Here is a 27,005-nt window from a genome sequence, read left to right as displayed (position 1 = left end):
TGCTGTTCTTGTGATAGTGAGTGAGTTCTCATGAAATCTGATGGTTTTATAAGGGGTTTTTCCCCATTTCGCTCGGAACTTCTCCTTCCTGCCATCATGTGAAGAAGGATGTGTTTGCTTCCCCTTCTACCATTATGTTTCCTGAGGCCTTCCCAGACATGCAGAACTGTGAGTCAATTAAACCTCCTTCATTTATAAATTACCCAGTCTCGTGCAGTCCTTTATAGCAGTGTGAGACTGGAAAAATACACATAGTAACTGAAACAGTATGGTATCAGTATAAAAACAGTCAAATAGACCAATGGAATGGAATTGAGATCCAATAAATAAATCCATGCCTTTACAGCAAGCTAGTTTTTGACAAACATGCCAAGAACACACAATGGAGAAAGGACAGTCATTTCATGCAATGGAGAAGAGACAGTCAATAAATGGCATTGGGGAAACTGCCTATCAACATGCAGAAGAATGAAATTAGACTCTTATTGCATAGGATATGCAAAAATGAACTCAAAATGGGTTAAAGACTTAAATGTAAGGGCCCAAACTATGAAACTACTAAAAGAAAACATAAGGGGAACCTATAGCCTGGTTAATGATTTTTGGGAAATGATCCCAAAAGATCAAGCATGAAAAGCAAAAGTAGACAAATGAGATGTCATCAAACTAAAACTTCTGTACAGCAAAGGAAATAACAGAGTGAAGAGACAACCTATGGAATAGGAGAAAATATTTGCAAGCTATACATCTGATAAAGGGTTAATATCCAAAATACATAAGGAACTCAAACACTTCAGTAGCAAGAAAACAAACCACCTGATGATAAAATGGGCAAAAAAAAAAAAACCTGAATAGACATTCCTCAAAAGAAGACATATAAATGGCCAATAGGTATACGAAAAAGTGTTTAAACATCACTAATTATTAGGGCAATGCAAATCAAAACCTCAAATCCCACCACTGCTTTATCAAATAAGTTTATGTAATACTCAAAATCTTTTGTTGTCATTTCAACAACGTTCACAGCATCTACACCAGGAATAGATTTAATCTCAAGAAACCACTTTCTTTGTTCATCCATAAAAAGCTACTCATCCATTCAAGTTTGATCATGAGCTTGTAGCAATTCAGTAACATCTTCAGGCTCCACTTTTAATTATAGTTCTCTTGCTATTTTCACAACCTCTGCAGTTACTTTCTCCACTAAAGTCTTGAATCCCTCAAAGTCATCCATGAGTGTTAGAATCAAGTTCTTCCAAATTCCTGTTAATGTTAATGTTTTCACCTCCTGTCATGCATCACAAGCATGTTTAATGGAATCTAGAATGGTAAATTATTCCCTAAAGGTTTTCAATTTTCTTTGCCCAGATCCATCACAGAAATCACAATCTATCTATGGCAGCTGCAGCCTTATGAAATGTATTTCTTAAATAATAAGACTTGAAAGTCAAAATTATTCCTTGATTGATGGGCTGCAGAAGAGATATTTTGTTAACAGGCAAGAAAATAACATTCATTTCCTCGTACATCTCCATAGAGCTCTTGGGTGACCAGGTGCATTGTCAGTGAGTAGTAATATTTTAAAAGAAATTTGTATTTTTTCTGAGCAGTAGGTGTCAAAAGTGGGCTTCAAAATAATCAGAAAGCAGTTTCCCTATTGCCCTTTATTGACTGTCTTTTCTCCATTGCATGAAATGACTGTCTTTCCTCCATTGAGTGTTCTTGGCACCTTTGTCAAAAACCGGTTTGCTATAAAGACATGGATTTATTTATTGGACCTCGATTCCATTCCATTGGTCTATCAGTAAACAGGTGTGCTGTCATCCAGGCTTTTCTGTTACACTTATAGAGTATGAATAGAGTAGATTTAGCATACTTGTTAACGGCCTTAGGATTCTGGGAACGGCAAAAGATCATTGGCTTCAACTTCCAGTCACCAGCTGAATTAGACCTTAGCAAGAGAGTCAGTCTATCTTTGAAGTTTTAAAGCCAGGCACTGACTTCTCTAGCTAGCAAAGTCCTAGATGGCATCTTCTTCCAGTAGAAAGCTGTTTTGCCTAAACTGAAAATCTGTTGTTTAGTGTAGCCACCTTTATCAATGATCTTAGCTAAATCTTCTAGATGACTTGCTACAGCTTCTAAATGAGCACTTGTTACATCATCTTGCACATTTATGTCATGGTGATGGTTTCTTTCCTTAAATCTCATGAACCAATCTCTGCTAGCATCAAACTTTTCTTCTCCAGCTTCCTCACCTCTTCCAGACTTCACAAAATTAAAGAGTTACGATCTTGCTCTAGATTAGGCTTTGGCTTAAGAGAATGTTGTGGCTGTTTTGATCTTCCATCCACACCACAAAAACTTTCTCCATATCAGCAATAAGGCTGTTTTGCCTTCTTATCATTTGTGTGTTCATGGGTGTAGCACTGTTTTATGCCTACAAGAACTTTTGCTTTGCATTCACAATTGGCTAACCATTGGGTGCAAGAGGCCTAGCTTTCAGCATATCTTGGTTTTCAACATGCCTTCCTCACTAAGCTTAATCATCTCTAGCTTTTCATTTAAAGTAAGAGATATGCCACTCTTTCCTTCACCTGAACACTTAGAGGCCATTGTAGAGTTGTTAATTGGCCTAATTTGAATATTACTGTGTCTCCCAGAATAGGAAGGCCCCAGGTGGGGGAGAGAGAGACAATGGAACAATAGTCAATATATGGAATCAACCTAAGTATCCATTAACCAATGAATGCATGAAGAAAATGTGATACACACACACACACACACACACACACACATATATAATGGAATACTATTCAGCCATAAAAAAGAAAAAATCCTGTTATTTGCCACAACATGGATCAACCTGGAGGACACTTTGTTAAGCGGAGTAAGTCAGGCACAGAAAGACAAATACCACAGGATCTCATTTATATATAAAATATTTAAAATTTGATCTAATTGAAATAGAGAGTAGAATAAAGGTTAAAAGAGGCTAGGGAAGTTCAAGGGTGAACATTGGGGAAATATTGGTCAAATGACACAAAATTACAGTTACCTAGGGGGAATAAGTTAAAGAGATCTTTTATATAGCATGGTGACTATAATTATTGATAAATATATTGTATTCTTAGGTGGTCATAGTGGTGTGTGCCTACACTCCCAGCTACTTGGGAGGAGGCTGAAGCAGGAGGATTGCTTGAGCCCAGGAGCTTGAGGCCAGCCTGGACAATACAGCAAGACCCCATCTCTAAGTGTGTATGTATATATAGACAAATATGTACATATACACACACATATATGTACACATATGAATGTATATACACACATGTATACACACATATATACACACATACATATATGTATGTGTCTGTATATATATGTACACACACATGTGTATATATGTATGTGTGTATGTGTAGTATTCTTAAAAAATGCTAAGACGATGGATGTAAAGTGTTCTTACACAAAAATGGTACAATGTGAGGTGATGTATTTGTTAATCAGCTATATTTAGCCATTCCATCATGTATGTATACTTCAAAACATCATGTTTACACAATAAATGCATGCAATTTTATCTGCCAATTTAATATAAATAAGAATTCAAACACACAGAAAAAATGAAACTTATTCTTGTATTACTATTCTAAAACTTTGTAACATTTTAATTCAGAAAATAATTGGTGTTATATGTGAATAAGTAACACATGTTTTGAAATTTTTTTAAGTGTATACTTAATATTCCAAAAATTCCATGACATACTTTTGATTGATGTACTTATTGAAATTTTCCCTGATCCTGTTTGATATCATGCTGGAGAGCCTCTGTCTATCTCTCTGTGTCTACACTTTGCCCTTCTCGCCCTGCTCTGCCTACCAGTGTTGAGTGGAAGAACCACCCAACATCTAGGTATGGTTGATACTTGCTTTAAAGTATAAGATTTGGGACTTTTGAACTGATGAGATTTAGTTGAAATTCTGGATCTCATCCACCATGCTCACATGAATTATGCACCCTTGTCCTCTGGTTGTGGATGACTTCATTTGGTGAGAGGCACTGGCAGATGGGAGGGTGGGAGGTAAGCGAGGTCAGAGTATTTATCCCTCCTTCTCTCTCACTGCAAGACTGAAGGGTTGGCAGCGGCCATGCTCCTCTGCCTAGGGTCATAGCACCTGGCCTGTCCGAGATCCTTCACCCATAGATACAACTCTCTCTAGGTGCTACTGGCCGTTATTCCCCTTCCATCTTGGGTGGTGGAACTATATCTCTGTATCATGAGATCCTGGTGCCTCCTATCACTTACTTGTTCTCTTAACCCTGCCCACAGCTCCATAAATAGTCTCTTCAAGAAACTCTCTTATCACCCCTTTGAGTGTGTTGTCTATCCTCACTGGAACAGCTATTATGGTATTCCTCTGATAGCATCAATCTAACATTGTGAATAATTTTTTCCCATAAATAAAATTATTCCAGATTTTCAAAACATTTCCATTTTCAAAGAATTAGAACTAGCCATGACTAATGTGGGTTTTTTTATTCCTTTAATAACAACCAAAATGAAAGGGAGTCGTTTGGATAATTTTTTTTTCTCCTAGGATACTTCTGCTATAACCAACTCTTATCACTGAATAATTTGGGTTCCCAAATACCTGTCATCGCCATCAATGATGCACTCAGGAAAGGCGAGACTACAGCCAAACAGCATGATATGTTGATAGCAACTGAGGCGATGGAGATACGTGAAAAACTTGAGGAACTTCTCCATTTCCATGTTTCTGACAACTGAGAGGAGAGGTGTCGGCGTGGAGTGGTAGGGCAGCATCTGACACTGGCTGTGGGTGATGTTCATGCAGGCACCTGGGAAGTAAAGACAAGCACATTTAAGAGTGGACACATCAGAAGCAGATGTTTGCAAACTCATTTAGTATTTGTTTATAAGATAAAGTATACTTACTGTAAGAAAAAATTTAGATATGCAATCATACACGTATGTACATGTATGTATATAAACTGTATGTATATAAGTAGGCATATAAACTGGCAATCACCTTTTCTTTTGGATCCCAGCAGGGCAGGGCAATATGGATCCAAAAAAATCTTTCAAACGTGCAAATTCTTTGACATTGTCAAGTCATTTCTAGAAATTTATCCTAAGGAAATAATCATATTTGTGAATGTGGATTTATCTACGGGGATCTTGATCTTTGCATAGTTTACACTTTTTAAAAGATAGAAATCATCTAAATATTCAGCAAAAAGTATTGTTCTAAATATATGGAACAAACAATAGAATATTTAGGTACATGAAAGATGCTTCAGAAGACTAATCACATGGGATGATGCTCATAATATAATAAATAAAAGTAGGAAGTCACAAAACAATTTGTATACAATGATCTTGTTTTAAAAACACAATTTTGCAAAGATTTGTAATCCTGTCTATGTCAACAGTTCAGGAGCAGCTCAGAGCCTCTGATATTATCGTTGCCCATAGTTGGCTCTTTTGGGCAAAACTACATCCATGGCTTTTCCAATGTCTTCATGCCAGAAATTTGCCTGGTTGACCCGATATAAACAAAAATGTTGACGTGCGTTAAATGATGGGATTTTAGGAGTCTCTACATTTTCTTTTTTATTCGGTATTCTCTTGTCTATATAAAGATTCATTGCTTTTATTGTTGTTGCTTAAACAAGATTCTCTTATTCACAATTACCTCAGTTTCAAGGCCTAGTTATATGAAATCATATCTATATTATACATGAGAAAACTCAATTTTTAGAAGGCTAAGAAATCTGCCTAGAGGTGCATAGCCATTATGTATAAATTTCAGATCTGAAACCATGTCTTCTGAGTAATTTCCATTACTTAGAGCTAATGTAGAGGATTATGTTAAAAATAGTTCTTAAGATAATTCTTAATAGTTCATGAGAGGAAGAAGCTAAAAAGCATATAATGAAATATCACAAGGTCTGTATTTATAGTAATATGTAATACACCCATATATTTTGACCACATCTTTTTATCAGTTTCAATTATATTATTTTATTTAGGGGTTATCAGCTTTTGGGCTTATGCCTTTGATGGAAGCCCATATTTGAATAACAAAAGGCTCATTCCCTCCATCTAGCCAAAGAAACCACTGAATATTAAGAGATCATTTGAAAAATGCAAGATAGAAAACATCCTAGGGGTCGGGCGTGGTGGCTCACGCCTGTAATACCAGCACTTTGGGAGGCCGAGGTGGGTGGATCACAAGGTCAGGAGATTGAGACCATCCTGGCTAACAAGGTGAAACCCTGTCTCTACTAAAAATACAAAAAATTAGCCAAGCGTAGTGTTGGGCACCTGTAGTCCCAGCTACTCCAGAGGCTGAGGCAGGAGAATGGTGTGAACCCGGGAGGTGGAGCTTGCAGTGAGCCGAGATCGCTCCACTGCACTCCATCCGGCCTGAGTGACAGAGCAAGACTCCGTTCCCCCCAACCAAAAAAAAAAAAAAAAAAAAAAAAAAAAATCCTAGGAATTTTCCCATAGTAGCATTTGGAGAGCTTCATTGTTTCCTTTACTGCCACATAACATTCCATTGTATGTTGTACTGGGATTTATTTTAAAAACCTCCCTTTAATAAATATTTGAACTGTTTTCAACTTTTTGCTATTATATTGCTGTAATAAGTAACCTGTACATATGCCTGAAATGTACAATAGATTCCCAGAAGTAGAATTGCTGGGTAAACGGATAAGTGCTTTCAGAATTTTGGCAGCTATTGTCAAATTCTCCCATCGTCGAGAAATACCATTTTGCATTCTCACCAACGGTGTGTGAGGATGTCTGCTTTCTCAGTCTCATCAACAGAGAACAGTGTCAAACTTTTGGATTTTTGCTAATCTGCTAGGTGAGAAATTATACTGTAGGGTGATTTTTCATTTGCATTTAACTTGTTGCCAGTGAAGTTGAGCACCTTTTCATATATTTAAGGACCATTTGCATTTTGTCTTCAGTTTCATATCCTTGGAGGATTTTTCCTACTGACTTTTAGGGGTGTTTTTTCTACTTTTATAAGCTCCTTATTAGGGAGATTAATGTACTGAAATATTCTAACACTTTCTTTACTTCTGTGGTTTTGAGATTATTTTAAAGAACTAACAACTATATAATCATTTAATAGATGAATATATTTTATTCTACTTTAATCCAGCTGTTGGTGATAAAAAGATTTGAAAGTTGAAAAGTAGCCAGTTCAGAGGCAGAGCTCAAAATCGAATCTGGAGTAAGATAGGATAATATCTGACATTTGAGTACCCCTTTATAGTTTACAAACCACTTCTACCCTTATCTTTTAAGGTTGTATTAGTTAGGTTTGGTCTGGCTGTAGTGAAGGAAAACTGAATATAACATTGCTCTAAGCAGAACAAAATTTCTCTGCCCTATAATAGTCTAGATGAGTGGTCCAGGACAGGAAGTGGATCCCGTGGTGCCAGAAACATAGGCTCTTTATGTAGCCCTAACTTCATGGCCCAAGACAGTGAAACCTATGGTCCAGACAGAAGGGTGGAGAAGTAGTAAAGAGGACAAGGGCACACTCTTACTATTTCTTAAGAACAGTTCCAGCTGCTACAAGACCCTTCCACATATACCCCAATATCCAGAACTTCATCACATGGCCACATCTAGTTGCATGACAGGCTAGGATTATTCCAGTTTGACATGTGCCCAGATAAAAATGGGGAGTGGAATCAATTACAAATGAAGGAGAATGAATACTGGTGTTCAACCAGAAACTCTGCCAGAAAAATAAATAGAGAAGGCATCATTATACTAATTATAAAAGAAAACAAAGGTAGCAGTGGCTCACACCTGTAATCCCAGCACTTTGGGAGGCTAAGGCAGGCGGATCACATGAGGTCAGGAGTTTGAGACCACCCTGGCCAACATGGTGAAACCCCATCTCTACTGAAAATACAAAAATTAGCTGGGTATGGTGGCAGGCGCCTGTAATCCCAGCTACTCAGGAGGCTGAGGCAGAAGAATTGCTTAAACTTGGGAGGAGGAGGTTGGCAGTGAGCTGAGATCACACCACTGCACCCCAGCCTGAGCAACAGAGCAACACTCTGTCTAAAAAAAAAAAAAAAAAAAAAAAAGGTACAACTATTTTCCTATTCAAGATGTTTGATTAAGCATATATCCTCCCTCCTGACACCTCACACACAAAAAAAATAGTAAAGGGGAAAAAAGCATAAACTCATAACAGCAAAGAGCATGGAGAGGGGCTTCCATCAGTACATAAATATTTTTAGCAAATTTCCACCATCCAAAAACAGCATGCAAAAAATTTTGAAGTTTATGAAAGAGGATGAAGTCAATTTGCCCAGCAGAACCTAGGAGAGGTTCCGGGCTTGAGTTGGCAGAAAAGAACAAAAACTGGAACTAAAAAAAGGAGACTTGGGGGGCGGAGCAAGATGGCCGAATAGGAACAGCTCCAGTCTCCAACTCCCAGCGCCAGCGACACAGAAGACCGGTGATTTCTGCATTTTCAACTGAGGTACTGGGTTCATCTCACTGGGGAGTGCCAGACGATCAGTGCTGGTCAGCTGCTGCAGCCCGACCAGTGAGAGCTGAAGCAGGGCGAGGCATTGCCTCACCTAGAAAGCTCAAGGGGGAAGGGAATCCCTTTTCCTAGCCAGGGGAACTGAGACACACAACACCTGGAAAATTGGGTAACTCCCACCCCAATACTGCACTTTAAGCAAACAGGCACACCAGGAGATCATATCCCACACCTGGCCGGGAGGGTCCCACACCCACGGAGCCTCCCTCATTGCTAGCACAGCAGTCTGTGATCTACCGGCAAGGCAGCAGCGAGGCTGGGGGAGGGGCGCCCGCCATTGCTGAGGCTTAAGTAGGTAAACAAAGCTGCTGGGAAGCTCGAACTGGGTGGAGCTCACAGCAGCTCAAGGAAACCTGCCTGTCTCTGTAGACTCCACCTCTGGGGACAGGGCACAGTAAACAATAACAAACGCAGCAGCTCTGCAGACGCAAACGACTCTGTCTGACAGCTTTGAAGAGAGCAGTGGATCTCCCAACACGGAGGTTGAGATCTGAGAAGGGACAGACTCCCTGCTCAAGTGGGTCCCTGACCCCTGAGTAGCCTAACTGGGAGACATCCCCCACTAGGGGCAGTCTGACACCCCACACCTCACAGGGTGGAGTACACCCCTGAGAGGAAGCTTCCAAAGCAAGAATCAGACAGGTACACTTGCTGTTCAGAAATATTCCATCTTCTGCAGCCTCCGCTGCTGATACCCAGGCAAACAGGGTCTGGAGTGGACCTCAAGCAATCTCCAATAGACCTACAGCTGAGGATCCTGACTGTTAGAAGGAAAACTATCAAACAGGAAGGACACCTACACCAAAACCCCATCAGTACATCACCATCATCAAAGACCAGAGGCAGATAAAACCACAAAGATGGGGAAAAAGCAGGGCAGAAAAGCTGGAAATTCAAAAAATAAGAGCGCATCTCCCCCGGCAAAGGAGCACAGCTCATCGCCAACAACGGATCAAAGCTGGACGGAGAATGACTTCGACGAGATGAGAGAAGAAGGCTTCAGTCCATCAAATTTCTCAGAGCTAAAGGAGGAATTATGTACCCAGCGCAAAGAAACTAAAAATCTTGAAAAAAAAGTGGAAGAATTGATGGCTAGAGTAATTAATGCAGAGAAGCTCATAAACGAAATGAAAGAGACAAAAACCATGACACGAGAAATACGTGACAAATGCACAAGCTTCAGTAACCGACTCGATCAACTGGAAGAAAGAATGTCAGCGATTGAGGATCAAATGAATGAAATGAAGCGAGAAGAGAAACCAAAAGAAAAAAGAAGAAAAAGAAATGAACAAAGCCTGCAAGAAGTATGGGATTATGTAAAAAGACCAAATCTACGTCTGATTGGGGTGCCTGAAAGTGAGGGGGAAAATGGAACCAAGTTGGAAAACACTCTTCAGGATATCATCCAGGAGAACTTCCCCAACCTAGTAGGGCAGGCCAACATTCAAATCCAGGAAATACAGAGAACGCCACAAAGATACTCCTCGAGAAGAGCAACTCCAAGACACATAATTGCCAGATTCACCAAAGTTGAAATGAAGGAAAAAATCTTAAGGGCAGCCAGAGAGAAAGGTCGGGTTACCCACAAAGGGAAGCCCATCAGACTAACAGCAGATCTCTCAGCAGAAACTCTTAAAGCCAGAAGAGAGTGGGGGCCAATATTCAACATTCTTAAAGAAAAGCATTTTAAACCCAGAATTTTATATTCAGCCAAACTAAGTTTCATAAGTGAAGGAGAAATAAAATCCTTTACAGATAAGCAAATGCTTAGAGATTTTGTCACCACTAGGCCTGCCTTACAAGAGACCCTGAAGGAAGCACTAAACATGGAAAGGAACAACCGGTACCAGCCATTGCAAAAACATGCCAAAATGTAAAGACCATCAAGGCTAGGAAGAAACTGCATCAACTAACGAGCAAAATAACCAGTTAATATCATAATGGCAGGATCAAGTTCACACATAACAATCTTAACCTTAAATGTAAATGGACTAAATGCTCCAATTAAAAGACACAGACTGGCAAACTGGATAAAGAGTCAAGACCCATCAGTCTGCTGTATTCAGGAGACCCATCTCACACGCAGAGACATACATAGGCTCAAAATAAAGGGATGGAGGAAGATTTACCAAGCAAATGGAGAACACAAAAAAGCGGGGGTTGCAATACTAGTCTCTGATAAAACAGACTTTAAACCATCAAAGATCAAAAGAGACAAGGAAGGCCATTACATAATGGTAAAGGGATCAATTCAACAGGAAGAGCTAACTATCCTAAATATATATGCACCCAATACAGGAGCACCCAGATTCATAAAGCAAGTCCTTAGAGACTTAAAAAGACACTTAGACTCCCATACAATAATAATGGGAGACTTCAACACTCCACTGTCAACATTAGACAGATCAACAAGACAGAAAGTTAACAAGGATATCCAGGAATTGAACTCATCTCTGCAGCAAGCAGACCTAATAGACATCTATAGAACTCTCCACCCCAAATCAACAGAATATACATTCTTCTCAGCACCACATCGTACTTACTCCAAAATTGACCACGTAATTGGAAGTAAAGCACTCCTCAGCAAATGTACAACAACAGAAATTATAACAAACTGTCTCTCAGACCACAGTGCAATCAAACTAGAACTCAGGACTAAGAAACTCAATCAAAACCGCTCAACTACATGGAAACTGAACAACCTGCTCCTGAATGACTACTGGGTACATAACGAAATGAAGGCAGAAATAAAGATGTTCTTTGAAACCAATGAGAACAAAGATACAACATACCAGAATCTCTGGGACACATTTAAAGCAGTGTGTAGAGGGAAATTTATAGCACTAAATGCCCACAAGAGAAAGCAGGAAAGATCTAAAATTGACACTCTAACATCACAATTAAAAGAACTAGAGAAGCAAGAGCAAACACATTCGAAAGCTAGCAGAAGACAAGAAATAACTAAGATCAGAGCAGAACTGAAGGAGATAGAGACACAAAAAACCCTCCAAAAAATCAATGAATCCAGGAGTTGGTTTTTTGAAAAGATCAACAAAATTGACAGACCACTAGCAAGACTAATAAAGAAGAAAAGAGAGAAGAATCAAATCGACGCAATTAAAAATGATAAAGGGGATATCACCACCGACCCCACAGAAATACAAACTACCATCAGAGAATACTATAAACACCTCTATGCAAATAAACTGGAAAATCTAGAAGAAATGGATAATTTCCTGGACACTTACACTCTTCCAAGACTAAACCAGGAAGAAGTTGAATCCCTGAATAGACCAATAGCAGGCTCTGAAACTGAGGCAATAATTAATAGCCTACCAACCAAAAAAAGTCCAGGACCAGATGGATTCACAGCTGAATTCTACCAGAGGTACAAGGAGGAGCTGGTACCATTCCTTCTGAAACTATTCCAATCAATAGAAAAAGAGGGAATCCTCCCTAACTCATTTTATGAGGCCAATATCATCCTGATACCAAAGCCTGGCAGAGACACAACAAAAAAAGAGAATTTTAGACCAATATCCCTGATGAACATCGATGCAAAAATCCTCAATAAAATACTGGCAAACCGGATTCAGCAACACATCAAAAAGCTTATCCACCATGATCAAGTGGGCTTCATCCCTGGGATGCAAGACTGGTTCAACATTCGCAAATCAATAAACATAATCCAGCATATAAACAGAACCAAAGACAAGAACCACATCATTATCTCAATAGATGCAGAAAAGGCTTTTGACAAAATTCAACAGCCCTTCATGCTAAAAACGCTCAATAAATTCGGTATTGATGGAACGTACCTCAAAATAATAAGAGCTATTTATGACAAACCCACAGCCAATATCATACTGAATGGGCAAAAACTGGAAAAATTCCCTTTGAAAACTGGCACAAGACAGGGATGCCCTCTCTCACCACTCCTATTCAACATAGTGTTGGAAGTTCTGGCTAGGGCAATCAGGCAAGAGAAAGAAATCAAGGGGATTCAGTTAGGAAAAGAAGAAGTCAAATTGTCCCTGTTTGCAGATGACATGATTGTATATTTAGAAAACCCCATTGTCTCAGCCCAAAATCTCCTTAAGCTGATAAGCAACTTCAGCAAAGTCTCAGGATACAAAATTAATGTGCAAAAATCACAAGCATTCTTATACACCAGTAACAGTCAAACAGAGAGCCAAATCAGGAATGAACTTCCATTCACAATTGCTTCAAAGAGAATAAAATACCTAGGAATCCAACTTACAAGGGATGTAAAGGACCTCTTCAAGGAGAACTACAAACCACTGCTCAGTGAAATCAAAGAGGACACAAACAAATGGAAGAACATACCATGCTCATGGATAGGAAGAATCAATATCGTGAAAATGGCCATACTGCCCAAGGTAATTTATAGATTCAATGCCATCCCCATCAAGCTACCAATGAGTTTCTTCACAGAATTGGAAAAAACTGCTTTAAAGTTCATATGGAACCAAAAAAGAGCCCGCATCTCCAAGACAATCCTAAGTCAAAAGAACAAAGCTGGAGGCATCACGCTACCTGACTTCAAACTATACTACAAGGCTACAGTAACCAAAACAGCATGGTACTGGTACCAAAACAGAGATATAGACCAATGGAACAGGACAGAGTCCTCAGAAATAATACCACACATCTACAGTCATCTGATCTTTGACAAACCTGAGAGAAACAAGAAATGGGGAAAGGATTCCCTATTTAATAAATGGTGCTGGGAAAATTGGCTAGCCATAAGTAGAAAGCTGAAACTGGATCCTTTCCTTACTCCTTATACAAAAATTAATTCAAGGTGGATTAGAGACTTAAATGTTAGACCTAATACCATAAAAATCCTAGAGGAAAACCTAGGTAGTACCATTCAGGACATAGGCATGGGCAAAGACTTCATGTCTAAAACACCAAAAGCAACAGCAGCAAAAGCCAAAATTGACAAATGGGATCTCATTAAACTAAAGAGCTTCTGCACAGCAAAAGAAACTACCATCAGAGTGAACAGGCAACCTACAGAATGGGAGAAAATTTTTGCAATCTACTCATCTGACAAAGGGCTAATATCCAGAACCTACAAAGAACTCAAACAAATTTACAAGAAAAAAACAAACAACCCCATCAAAAAGTGGGCAAAGGATATGAACAGACATTTCTCAAAAGAAGACATTCATACAGCCAACAGACACATGAAAAAATGCTCATCATCACTGGCCATCAGAGAAATGCAAATCAAAACCACAATGAGATACCATCTCACACCAGTTAGAATGGCGATCATTAAAAAGTCAGGAAACAACAGGTGCTGGAGAGGATGTGGAGAAATAGGAACACTTTTACACTGTTGGTGGGATTGTAAACTAGTTCAACCATTATGGAAAACAGTATGGCGATTCCTCAAGGATCTAGAACTAGATGTACCATATGACCCAGCCATCCCATTACTGGGTATATACCCAAAGGATTATAAATTATGCTGCTGTAAAGACACATGCACACGTATGTTTATTGCAGCACTATTCACAATAGCAAAGGCTTGGAATCAACCCAAATGTCCATCAGTGACAGACTGGATTAAGAAAATGTGGCACATATACACCATGGAATACTATGCAGCCATAAAAAAGGATGAGTTTTTGTCCTTTGTAGGGACATGGATGCAGCTGGAAACCATCATTCTTAGCAAACTATCACAAGAACAGAAAGGCAAGAGAAAGAAATCAAGGGGATTCAGTTAGGAAAAGAAGAAGTCAAATTGTCCCTGTTTGCAGATGACATGATTGTATATTTAGAAAACCCCATTGTCTCAGCCCAAAATCTCCTTAAGCTGATAAGCAACTTCAGCAAAGTCTCAGGATACAAAATTAATGTGCAAAAATCACAAGCATTCTTATACACCAGTAACAGAAAAACAGAGAGCCAAATCAGGAATGAACTTCCATTCACAATTGCTTCAAAGAGAATAAAATACCTAGGAATCCAACTTACAAGGGATGTAAAGGACCTCTTCAAGGAGAACTACAAACCACTGCTCAGTGAAATCAAAGAGGACACAAACAAATGGAAGAACATACCATGCTCATGGATAGGAAGAATCAATATCGTGAAAATGGCCATACTGCCCAAGGTAATTTATAGATTCAATGCCATCCCCATCAAGCTACCAATGAGCTTCTTCACAGAATTGGAAAAAACTGCTTTAAAGTTCATATGGAACCAAAAAAGAGCCCACATCTCCAAGACAATCCTAAGTCAAAAGAACAAAGCTGGAGGCATCACGCTACCTGACTTCAAACTATACTACAAGGCTACAGTAACCAAAACAGCATGGTACTGGTACCAAAACAGAGATATAGACCAATGGAACAGAACAGAGTCCTCAGAAATAATACCACACATCTACAGCCATCTGATCTTTGACAAACCTGAGAGAAACAAGAAATGGGGAAAGGATTCCCTATTTAATAAATGGTGCTGGGATAATTGGCTAGCCATAAGTAGAAAGCTGAAACTGGATCCTTTCCTTACTCCTTATACGAAAATTAATTCAAGATGGATTAGAGACTTAAATGTTAGACCTAATACCATAAAAATCCTAGAGGAAAACCTAGGTAGTACCATTCAGGACATAGGCATGGGCAAAGACTTCATGTCTAAAAAGTAAGCATTTTAAAACATTAGTCATTTAAAAATACGTATTCAGTCTCTATTATACAAAGGCACTTAGTGCTATAGAATATTTTTTAAAAAGAATTTGGAATTGGAACACATTTTACATATTTAGCCAAAATTTAACACATATAGAAATTATTTTTTTTCATGCCAACAGTGGTAAAAATAAATTCTATAATGATGAGAGTATAAAAAATTACTTACGGGAGCAACATGTTCAATAAGTAATGGATTTATTGTAAAATCCACTGCCTCACTAGTGGTTTGTTTTAAATTTCACCACTTATGAAGGTGATGAGATCTCAGTGGACTTTCAGCCCTGTGTAGTTTATTGGGAGTAATTATGTAGTAATAATTAAGATTTGAGTATGGGAGTAATGAATTCTAGGACTAACAGGGCAGGTTTGCATACAAAAGCCTGGATTATACCAGCTGGGTATTGTGGTCCTTAATGAATTTGTAAAAGGCTCATTTAGATAACCCTCTCTAACTCAGAATCCTCTAAACTTAAAATCTATCATAAGTCAGAATCAAGTTGAGCAACTGTTTACCTTTTTACTCTCTGACTGTGCAAAGGAAGATTTTTATGGAGAATAAGATTGTAAGGAAAGGTATGTTCTACATACTCAAAAGGAAACATTTAAAATGAACTTCTAGTCTCCTTAAAATACACATAAGACATGTCATTTCTTTCTTTTAATAAATATACTTTTTATCTTCTAATAAATATACCTTCTAGGTATGTTTAGTATATAAATATATATCTAGGTATATATATATTTATTTAAACCAGGTTCATTTATTTGAAAGATAAAAGGTATATTTACCTTTTATATTTATTATTAATTGCTAAAAGATAAAACACTCCCAGATGTGGAAGGATGTTTAGTTCATATTATTAAACATGGTTTCTTTCTGGGTAGGGTAATTTGGAATGATTTTTTTCCTTCTTGCTTTATGCTTCCAGTTTTCTATACTGCTTAAATAGTAGATATATAATTCTGATAAATAATAAAATTATTATTTTTTAAAAAGCTTTTAAAATAAACTAAAAAATGTGACCAGCTTCTCTGTCATAAGTCTGACTTGTTTTTTGGTGAGGGATGTGGGAGTCAGCACGAAAGAGAAATTGTAGTACATGGGTCAAAGCAAAGGGGAAAAGGGAGCAAGTAGACTCCTCCTAACCTTTCTGGCTAGTATTTTCTGAGTTCTTATCATGTGCCAGACTGTTAGACTAGCTCCACTGACAAGTCTTGCAGTGGCTTCTTCTATAAAAGCAGCAGCAACCTCAACAAAGAAGGAAATTCTGTCATATCATACGGTATGGAGGAAACTTGAGGACATTATGCTAAGTAAAATAAGCCAGTCACAAAAGGGCAAATACTGCATGATTCCACTTACCTAAAGTATCAAACATAGTCAAACTCACAGAAGCAGAAAGTGGAATGATGGTTGCCAGAGGTTGGGCAGAAGGGGAAACAAGGAGTTGCTAACCAATGGGTATAGAGTTTCAGGCGTGCAAAATGAAAAAGTTTTGGGGATCTGCTGTACAACAATGGGCACATTAACAAGTGTAATGTATACTCAAAACTTTGTTAAGAAGTGAGATTTCATGTTTTCTCTTTAACAATAAAGAAATTAGAGAGAGGGCAAGATGGCCGACTAGACGCATACAAGTAGAACAGCACCCCTGGAGGGACTGAGATGACTGGCATGTTTTTTTTGTTTTTTTTTTTTAAGAATTGCCTCATTTATTATCTTTCTTTTTTTATATATTTTAAGTTCTAGGGTACATGTGCACAACATGCAGGTTTTTTACATACGTATACATGTGCCATGTTGGTGTGCTGCACCCATTAACTAGTCATTTACATTAGGTATATCTCCTAATGCTATCCCTACCCCTCCTCCCACCCCACGACAGGCCCCAGAGTGTGATGTTCCCCATCCTGTGTCCAAGTGTTCTCATTGTTCAATTCCCAGCTATGAGTGAGAACAAGCAGTGTTTGGTTTTCTGCTCTTGCGATAGTTTGTTGAGAATGATGGTTTCCAGCTTCATCCACGTCCCTACAAAGGACATGAACTCATCCTTTTTTATGGCTGCATAGTATTCCATGGTGTATATGTGCCACATTTTCTTAATGACTGGAATGCTTTAAACAGATCTTCAGAGGGAAGGCACTGAGAGTGGATAGAGGGAAGACACAGAAGCTCAGCTGAAGAGGGAGAAAGTTGGCACCTGTAGGGCCAACTCTGCAGAGAAGTTAATGGTGTTTGATGTGTTCCCAGGCATTTTCTGCTTCACTGCTTCTCATGATTGGCTGTGATATGATTGTTTGGCCATTACCCAATCTCTAGAACAAGCTAGAGAAACTCTAGGAAAAAACTTTAGATGTAAGGTTTCCATTTCTATGGATTTGGGGTTTTGTCTTTTGTTTTGGGGGATTCTTTGAGTCAAGGTTTCACTCCATTGCCCAGGCTGGAGTGCAATGGTGAGATCTCGGCTCACTTCAACTCAACCTCCCAGGCGCAAGTGCTTCTCCCACCTCAGCCTCCCGAGTAGCTGGGAATACAGGCGCTCCTCACCATGCCCGACTATTTGTATTTTTTGTAGAGATGGGATTTTGCCAGGTTGGCCAGGCTGGTCTCAAATTCCTGAATTCAAGCAATCCACCCACCTCAGCCTCCCAAAGGGTTTTTTTTTTTTTTTTTTTTTTTTTTTTTTTTTTTTGAGTCAAGGTCTCACTCTGTTGCCCAGACTGGAGTACAATGGTGAGATCTCGACTCACTTGAACTTCAACCTCCCAGGTTCAAGTTGCTGGGTGTGGCATGAGCCACCACACCCGACCAAGTCTTCATTTCTTTCCCACAGCAACCTCCCATATTATTCATTTAAAAAATTTTTCATTTACTTTAAAGGACACATTATATGGTAACATAGTTACTGTGGCTTAACAGCCATCAGGACATCATAAATCAGTCTCCTGAAATGCGCATTCTGGAGGATTATGTTGAGTGCACATCTATAAACATGTAGCCACAACAAAACAAACTCTCTGAGCTTGATTACTTAAAAAACAATGGAGGAATTTGGAGGCAATTCCAATGAGAAAATTACAAAATTTTATATCTCCCACTTCCTGAGGTGATAACATTCCCATTAATACCAGCAACAGCAATGTTGGCCTTCCCATACTCTACAGACAAAATTGAAAACTAAAGACTCTGTTCAACTGGTTCAAGATAATTATTAAATTTTAAAACGAAGCAGTTTAATCTGTTTAAAAATAGAAGTTCCAAGATAGACCTTTAAATTAAAATATATTTTTGTCCTTGTAAAGAAAACTTTATGAAAAAAATGTTGCATTTATTATAGAATTAAAATGGTATGAATTAGCAATATTATCTTTTAGAAAAATAAAAAGAATCGAAATCGATCATGTTTGCTTTCTGAGCCTGTCTTATAAAATTTCTCCCTTTATTTCTCAAGTCGTAAGAATATGTTCATGTTGCAAGGCAGTTAGTAGATAACTGGCTGCTTGGGGACAGGACCTCTGTCTTATCCAACTTTATAGTCCATACTGCAAAAACCCAGAGTATGACATCCAATAAATAGCTGCTGATTTGGTGTTTCACAGAATATTAACCTAGATTCTCTAAAATTTGAGACATCTCATACAATTTAGAAAAGTATACAGATATCAGAATGGGTTTACACAGCTTAATATAATTATAAACAGGTACTATACCATAAGTCTTATTAATTCAAACCCTGGCCAGGCGCAGTGGCTCACGCCTGTAATCCCAGCACTTTGGGAGGCCAAGGCGGGCAGATCAAGAGGTCAGGAGTTCAAGACCGGTCTAGCCAACATGACGAAACCCCATCTCTACTAAAAATACAAAAATTAGCTAGGCATGGTGGCGCACACCTATAATCCCAGCTACTCAGGAGGCTGAGGCAGGAGAATCGCTTGAACTCAGGAGGTGGAGGTTGCAGCGTGCCAAGATCGTGCCACTGCACTCCAGCCTGGGAGACAGAGCAAGACTCCATCTTGAAAAAAAAAAAAAAAATCAAACACCACATGTAAATATTAGATTAATGATCCAGAGCAGCAAAATAGAAGAATAAAATGTGTTAACACTGAAACACAAGAAGTGGATTGCATCAAATTGAACAGATGTAAAGCTTTTGGTTTGGAAAACTCATTACCCTAATCATTTCAGCTACAAGTGAAAACGCATATTTTCCAAAGTCACAAGTATAGCAAACAGATTCCCACTGATGGGTTTTTTGCTCTCAACACAAAATAATACAAATACCAAAAACCTGAGATAGTCAAATTGAATAATTCAGGCAAAAGATTACATAAAGTGCCAATTTTTCTTTCAGAACCAGAGATAAAAGTAAATTACACAGTTTGGGTTTTTCTGTTTTTTTTATTTTTGTTTTGACTTTCATCTGAGCCTTTGACTTTTAAAAGATCATTTTGTCATTGAGTTTGACTAGAATTGTTTTTGCAATGCTGTTAACATGCTACTGTTTTGTTTGTTTTCCTTTTTTTCTCTCTGTGAATCAAGGGTATTGGGCTGTTCTTCCTAAAGAGAAAATTGTGATAATGAAGCTGCAGAGAAAAAATTTGAGCCACAAGCTCTTTTGATGTGACTGTTTAACTCTGACCCTCACTTGCTATATGTATTAATATGACATAAACATATAAGCTTGGGGGCATTTGTCACCTGGAGGATATTGCAGGATTCATTTAGGAGAGAGGGTCAGGAGTCTTGCCAAGACATCTTTGAAAAAGGAAATCTAGGACTATACCCAAAGGAGAGTAAAACAGTCACTGTTCCATTACTGCTTTCAGAAGCCTAGTTCTGCAAGATGACTGAGTTTGCTCTTTCCAGGAGGAACCCAATACATCTGAGGGAAAGAATCATCTAAAGATGGAATGAGGAGGAAGGGAATGAAATCAGGGAAAAGAGAAAAAGAGAGTCCATTCTTACATTCGAGCTACTTTTCTCCCACTAGAATTGTGCAAGTCTTTACTAGAATGCTAACAACCAAATAAGCATGCAACAATTACTTAAATATTGCACTCATTCTTGCTTAGATGTTGCTGTTAGCCAGAAGTCCATGTCTGAATCTCATAATTGTTCTTTAAACATAAAAGATGTGATTTAATATATAGAGGAGAGAAACCAACTGGACTTGAACAATGGGGTCTAACACTAGTGTCCACCAGAGCACGTGGGAATGGCATCTAGGGGTCATACTACAGTGATTTTTGGAACATCACTAAGACCTTGAGAAGCAGCTTAGGCAGACCTCAGACCTGCCAAGGTACCAACAAAATATTTTTTTCCTCTAGAGCAGGTGCCCATAATCAGAATCCAAAGAATCAATGGCCCCTACATAAAATTTAGGCTGTCTATGAACTTGTATGGGGAAACAATAACATCTCTATTTCCAATAACACCCAACTGAAATTTAGTATAATTAAATTGTCAATGTAGGCAACAACTATAGAAAAATTTAGAAATCATAGATATTTGCATCAATATAGAGTTGTCACAAACATTTCAAGATATTATTTATGCTTGTCCCTATTATAAAATTATGGTTATGAGCTGGGCATGGAGGCTTACGCCTGTATTCCCAGAACTTTGGGAGGCTGAGGCAGGAGGATCACTCGGGGTCAGGAGTTTGAGACCAGCCTGGCCAACATCCCTTAACAGGTAAGAGATTTACCGGATTTCAGATGTCTAATTAGACTCCCTTTCTCAAACTCTCCTCTTGGATAGTTGCCTGATGAGTAGTAACCCAGGTAAAACTCCAAGACCTGCTCTGATCCTCTTACCTGCATATATATTTTTTGGGTGGAATTTTGCTGTTTTGCCCAGGCTGGAGTGAAGTGGTGTGATCTCGGCTCACTGCAACCTCCACCCCCAGGTTCAAGCGATTCTCCTACCTCAGCCTCCCGAGTAGCTGGGATTATAGGTGCATGCCACCATGCCTGGCTATGTATTTTTAGTAGAGACAAGGTTTTGCCATGTTGGCCAGGCTAGTCCCAAACTCTTGACCTCAGGTGATCCACCTGCCTCAGCCTCCCAAAGTGCTAGGATTACAGGCGTGAGCCACTGTGTCCAGCCAGCTTCATATTCTTGTAGAGCTCATGTTAAAGCTAATGAAAACATCTCATGTTAAAAACATAAAACTAAGAAGAAAGAATAACCTAAGGGTTTTGAATTGGTGCATAAGCTTTCTACACCCAGTAACTTTTGGGTATGAGTTTAGGGCATTTTGGTCCATGTCTAGTTATCAATGTAAATAAATCACTGCAATTTAGACAGTATCATGGTCATCATCCAAATCATTTTTTCTTCAGAAAGAAGACTATGTAGTTCACTGAGGGAGAAAAAGCTGGATATAAAGTGAATTCCCATTATTGGGGAAATGGTTGAAATAAATTATGGTATAATGACAACATGGAATACTATTTAGTCATTATAACAATAGATTAGAATTAAGCTTTTGCCTTGAAGATATTAACTTGAAGTATTCTTGGATGGGAAAGATATTTTGTGAAAAAAAAAGTAATAAAAACAATTACCCAAATCCTCTATGTGAATATTATCCTGTGTACATGTATGTATACACGTTTAAATGAGATTGCAAGAGGATGGAGAAAACTATAAAATCATACACATTTGGCTGTTATTAGGTTCTTCTTAGGCAGAAGGAGAAGAAATGAAGGAATTTATGCAAAAATGGGAAATAACTTCAATTACAAATAACATATATAACAGAATCACACTCATACATTACATAAAAGAGAAAGAGAAAAATCAACTCCCCATATTGGAGGAAATGAGAAAGAAGGAATCAGAGTGAATAAGTAAGGTAAAAAACAATTGAGGAGTAGGAAATACTCCCAGAATGGCAAAGTAAGATCCTCCAAAAATCTACTCCTCCATAAAAGCAGTGAAAATACTGGGAAGAAAACTGTCAAAGTTAAATTTTTTTACTAGAGAGCATCTGGGAAGATGGTGGAACAGAAAACACCAGCAATCTGTCTCCCCACCTAGACAACAACTGCACTGGCAGAATCTGTCTGATGTAACTATTTTGGAACTCTGGATTCTATCGAATGTTTGAAAGTTTCAGAGGTGGGGCAGGGCAGTTAAAGGAACAAAGATTTTGTTTGTTATTGAAGTTAAACTGGTATAAATTCAAGTTAGAGGTTGGGCAGGGTGGCTCACATCTGTAATCCCAGCACTTTGGGAGGCCGAGGCAGGTGGATCACGAGGTCAGGAGATCAAGACCATCCTGGCTAACATGGTGAAACCCCATCTCTACTAAAAATACAAAAAATTAGCTGGGCCTGGTGGCAGGCACCCATAGTCCCAGCTACTCGGGAAGCTGAGGCAGGAGAATGGCATGAACCCAGGAGGTGGAGCTTGCAGTGAGCCGAGATCGCGCCACTGCACTCCAGCCTGGGCGACAGAGCAAGACTCTGTCTCAAAAAAATAAATAAATAAATAAATAAATTCAAGTTAGAGTGCTATCACTTTAGGATGTTAAATGTGATCCCAATGGTAACCATAAATAAAATAGCTATAGAATATATATATATGTGCTTTGAGATATATATATATATATACACGACAAAGGAAATGAGAAAGGAATTTAAATGTTTCAATACTTAAAAAAAAACAAAAACTAAACACAAAAGAAGGCAATGATCCAGGAAATGAGGGATGAAAAAAAGCTATAAGGTATATAAAAAACAAATAGCAAATGACAGAAGTAGGTCTGTCATCAGTAATTACTTCAAATATTAATGGATTAAATTTTTTCAGTCAAAAGACAGAGATTGGCAGAAAGGATAAAACCATAATCCAACTATATGCTGTCTACCACAGACTCACTTTAGATTCAAAGACACAAATAGGTTGAAAGTGAAAGGATAGATAAAAATATTCCCTGCAAATAGTAACCAAAAGAAGATAGTGGGGCCGGGCGCGGTGGCTCAAGCCTGTAATCCCAGCACTTTGGGAGGCCGAGATGGGCAGATCACAAGGTCAGGAGATCAAGACCATCCTGGCTAACCCGGTGAAACCCCGTCTCTACTAAAAAATACAAAAATCTAGCCGGGCGAGGTGGCGGGCGCCTGTAGTCCCAGCTACTCGGGAGGCTGAGGCAGGAGAATGGCGTGAACCCGGGAGGCGGAGCTTGCAGTGAGCTGAGATCCGGCCACTGCACTCCAGCCTGGGCGACAGAGCGAAACTCCGCCTCAAAAAAAAAAAAAAAAAAAAGAAGATAGTGGGATGACTCACTTATGATGGTTTGACTTTTATAATTTTTCAAATTTACAATTGTGCAAAAGTGACACACATTTAATAGAAACTGTATTTTGAATACTCATATAATGATTCTGTTTTTCTCTTTCAGTAAGGTATACAATAAAATACATGAGCTGTCCAATACGTTATTATAAAATAGGGTTTGTATTAGATGATTTGTCCAACTGTAGGCTAATATAAATGTTCTGAGCACATTTAAGGTGAAGGCTAAGCTAAGCTACAATGTTCTATAGGTTCGATGTATTAAATGTATTTTTTACTTACAACAGTTTCAAGTTACAATGAGTTTATAAGGATATAACTCCATAATAAGTTAAGGAAAATCAGTATCAACAAAATAGGCTTTAAATCAACAATGGTGGCTAGGCGCAGTGGCTCACTCCTGTGATCCCAGCACTTTGGGAGGCCAAGGTCAGGAGATCAAAACCATCCTGACCAACATGGTGAAACCCTGTCTCTACTAAAAATACAAAAATTTGCCAGGCATGGTGGCGTGTGTCTGTAGTCCCAGCTACTCAGGAGGCTGAGGCAGGAGAATCGCATGAACCTAGAAGGCAGAGGTTATAGTAGGCTGAGATCATGCCACTGCACTCCAGCCTGGGCAACAAAGCAAGACCCTGTCTCAAAAAAAAAAAAAATCAAAAATGGGTAGAATAAATAAAGAAGGACATTATATATTAATAAAAGTTTCAAAATAGCAAGAAGATATAACAATGGTAAACATTTACACACCTAATGACAGACCATCAAAATATCTGAAGCAAAAAACTGATAGAACTGAAAGAAGGCTAGGCGTAGTGGCTCATCCTGTAATCTCAGCACTTTGGGAGGCCAAGGTGGGCTGATCACTTGAGGTCAGGAGTTCAAGACCAGACTGGCCAACATGGCAAAACCCTGTCTCCACTAAAAATACAAAAATTAGCCGGGCATGGTGGTGTGTGCTTGTAATCCCAGCTACTTGGGAGACTGAGGCAGGAGAATCGCCTGAACCCAGGAGGCAAAGGTTGCAGTGAACTGAGATCGTGCACTGCACTCTAGCTTGGGCAACAGAGCAAGACTCCATCTCAAAAAAAAAAAAAGAAAAGAAAAGAAAAGAAATAGTAGTTGACGACATAAATACCCCACTTTCAATAATGGATAGAACAACTAGACTGAAGACAAGTAAGGAAACAGAGAAATAACACAATTCCATTTCTAGGTATAAACACAAGAGAACTGGAAACATTTCCACACAAAAACTTGTACATGAATATTCATAGAAGCATTATTGATAATAGTTTTTAAAAATGTATATGCAACCCTAATTTTTAACAATGGATGACTGGATAAAGAAAATGTGATACAGCCACATGATGGAATATTATTCAGCACTAAAAAGAAATGAAGTACTGATAAATGCTACATCATGGATGCATTCTGAAAGCATCATGCAAAATAAAAGAAGGGAGATACAAAGGACCACATATTGTCTGATGCTTTTCATATAAAAATTTCAGAATAAGAAAATCCATAGAGATTGAAACTAGATTAGTTTTGGCCAGGAGTTGAGGGAAAGGGGAAATAGGGGGCAGGGAATATGACTTTTTTTTGCAACGATGAGAATATTCTAAAATTAGATAGTGGTGATGGTTATGCAACACTGTGATACATTTGAAAATTGCTGAATGTACACATTGAAAGAATGAGTTTTATGGTATATGAATTATATCTCAAAAAAGCAGATATTTAGAAAAGTACATGAGAGGGATAATGCATTTTCATCTGAAATAGAAGATTTAGGATCTAGTTATCAAAGATGTGATAAGAGAACAGAACACTCTAAGCTTTCAGCACATGAATTTACTCTCTTGTCACTTTAACTTCTTATCAGAGTTACTAGGTTATTTTATTGTGTTCCATGTTATCTTTTACCCAAAAGGTCTTGGTTGGCAGAATTTTTCCCTTTCCTTAAAGTTAAATATATATTTAAATAGTTATAAAATACATAAGGAAAAAATGGTGAAAATAAAATCCCAGATACAGAATACAACCTAGAAAAATTCCTTGCTGAAACATAGTATGAACATTAACCATGGGCCTTTTCCTTTTTTTTTTATTATTATTATTAAAACAGCATTATTATTATATGGAATGTTATACAACATTAGCTACCCAGGTTAAATATATGTATATATTTCATTTTAATAGATATTATATTTGGAAGTTTATACCACATGTTTCCCAGTTTCCCATATATATTTCTTGCAATAATGTAAATATTGATTGAGAAATTAAAAGCTCATCTCCAACAGTGTCTCCTTTAAACATTGTCAACATTGTAGTACTTGTTATTTTCTTTTTTTTTTTTTTTAATTTGCTCTTGGATTTAATTCCAGGATTTAAATGTAGTTTTAAAAAAGCACTGCATTAGATTTAGCTACATAAACAGCTAGAATAATTTTATTCCCAGAATTAGCCAGTTACTTACTATCTAGTTGAGCCAATCAGAAACCTAGGGTCATCTCTGATACATTCTTTTTTTTTTTTTTTTCTTTTTCTTTTTTTTTTTTTGTTGTTTTTTTAAAAATTATTATTATACTTTAAGTTCTAGGGTACATGTGCATAACGTGCAGGTTGGTTACATATGTCTACTTGTGCCATGTTGGCGTGCTGCACCCATCAACTCGTCAGCACCCATCAACTCGTCATTTACATCAGGTATAACTCCCAATGCAATCCCTCCCCCCTTCTCCTCCCCCTCCCCAGATAGGCCCTTTTGTCACATTATAATTTGTTTTCAAAGTGTAACTAATGTTAACTCCAGAAGTATCAGATATCACATAAAACTTATTTCACTTTCACAAAACCTAACTATGCTACACAGTGTAATACAGGGGGTATTCCAGTTAAAGCTTTACGAAATGCAGGATTCTATGTCTTGGCATTACATTAAGAACCTCCAAGAAGAATGTCTTAGGAAAAGACTATTTCTTGGTACTTTTCCTACCCAGGATATTTGGGTAGAATAGAATGTCTGACCATTGTATTTTTGGACTGAAGCATATTTAAATAGCTTTTACATATGCCACGAATTGAAAATAACATCTTAATTTGAGAATAATAAAAGAGGAGGATAAAAGTAAACCTTCTGCTAGGTGTTAATACAGATCTAAGACATTAAATGAGACTTTAAGTAAAATTGGTGAAATACACATCAAGTAGTAGAAGTGTGATCAGGCACATCTAGCAAAAGTGATAAATTATGTATTAAAATTTAAAATGACTATAGTTCATTTATTTATTCATTCAACTAATATTTTATTACACATTGACTATACAGCAATAAAAACAACAACAGA

General features: G+C 38.0%; 1 protein-coding gene across 3 annotated transcripts in view; it reads right to left on the bottom strand.

Annotated features, from left to right (window-relative positions):
* The window catches only part of CORIN (corin, serine peptidase), a 278,248-nt gene that overhangs the window by 179,146 nt on the left and 72,097 nt on the right, over window positions 1–27,005 (bottom strand). For all 3 annotated transcript variants that reach the window (XM_073012425.1, XM_073012424.1, XM_008017472.3), the window contains exon 4: window positions 4,651–4,858. In XM_073012425.1, coding sequence (XP_072868526.1) covers window positions 4,651–4,858 — 208 coding nt within the window. The remainder of the gene's footprint in view (window positions 1–4,650; window positions 4,859–27,005) is intronic.

The sequence above is a fragment of the Chlorocebus sabaeus genome, chromosome 27 (genome assembly GCF_047675955.1).
Source record: "Chlorocebus sabaeus isolate Y175 chromosome 27, mChlSab1.0.hap1, whole genome shotgun sequence".
NCBI lineage: Eukaryota > Metazoa > Chordata > Mammalia > Primates > Cercopithecidae > Chlorocebus > Chlorocebus sabaeus.
Note: the sequence above shows the minus strand (reverse complement) of the source record. Positions and strands in the feature narration are given on the sequence as shown.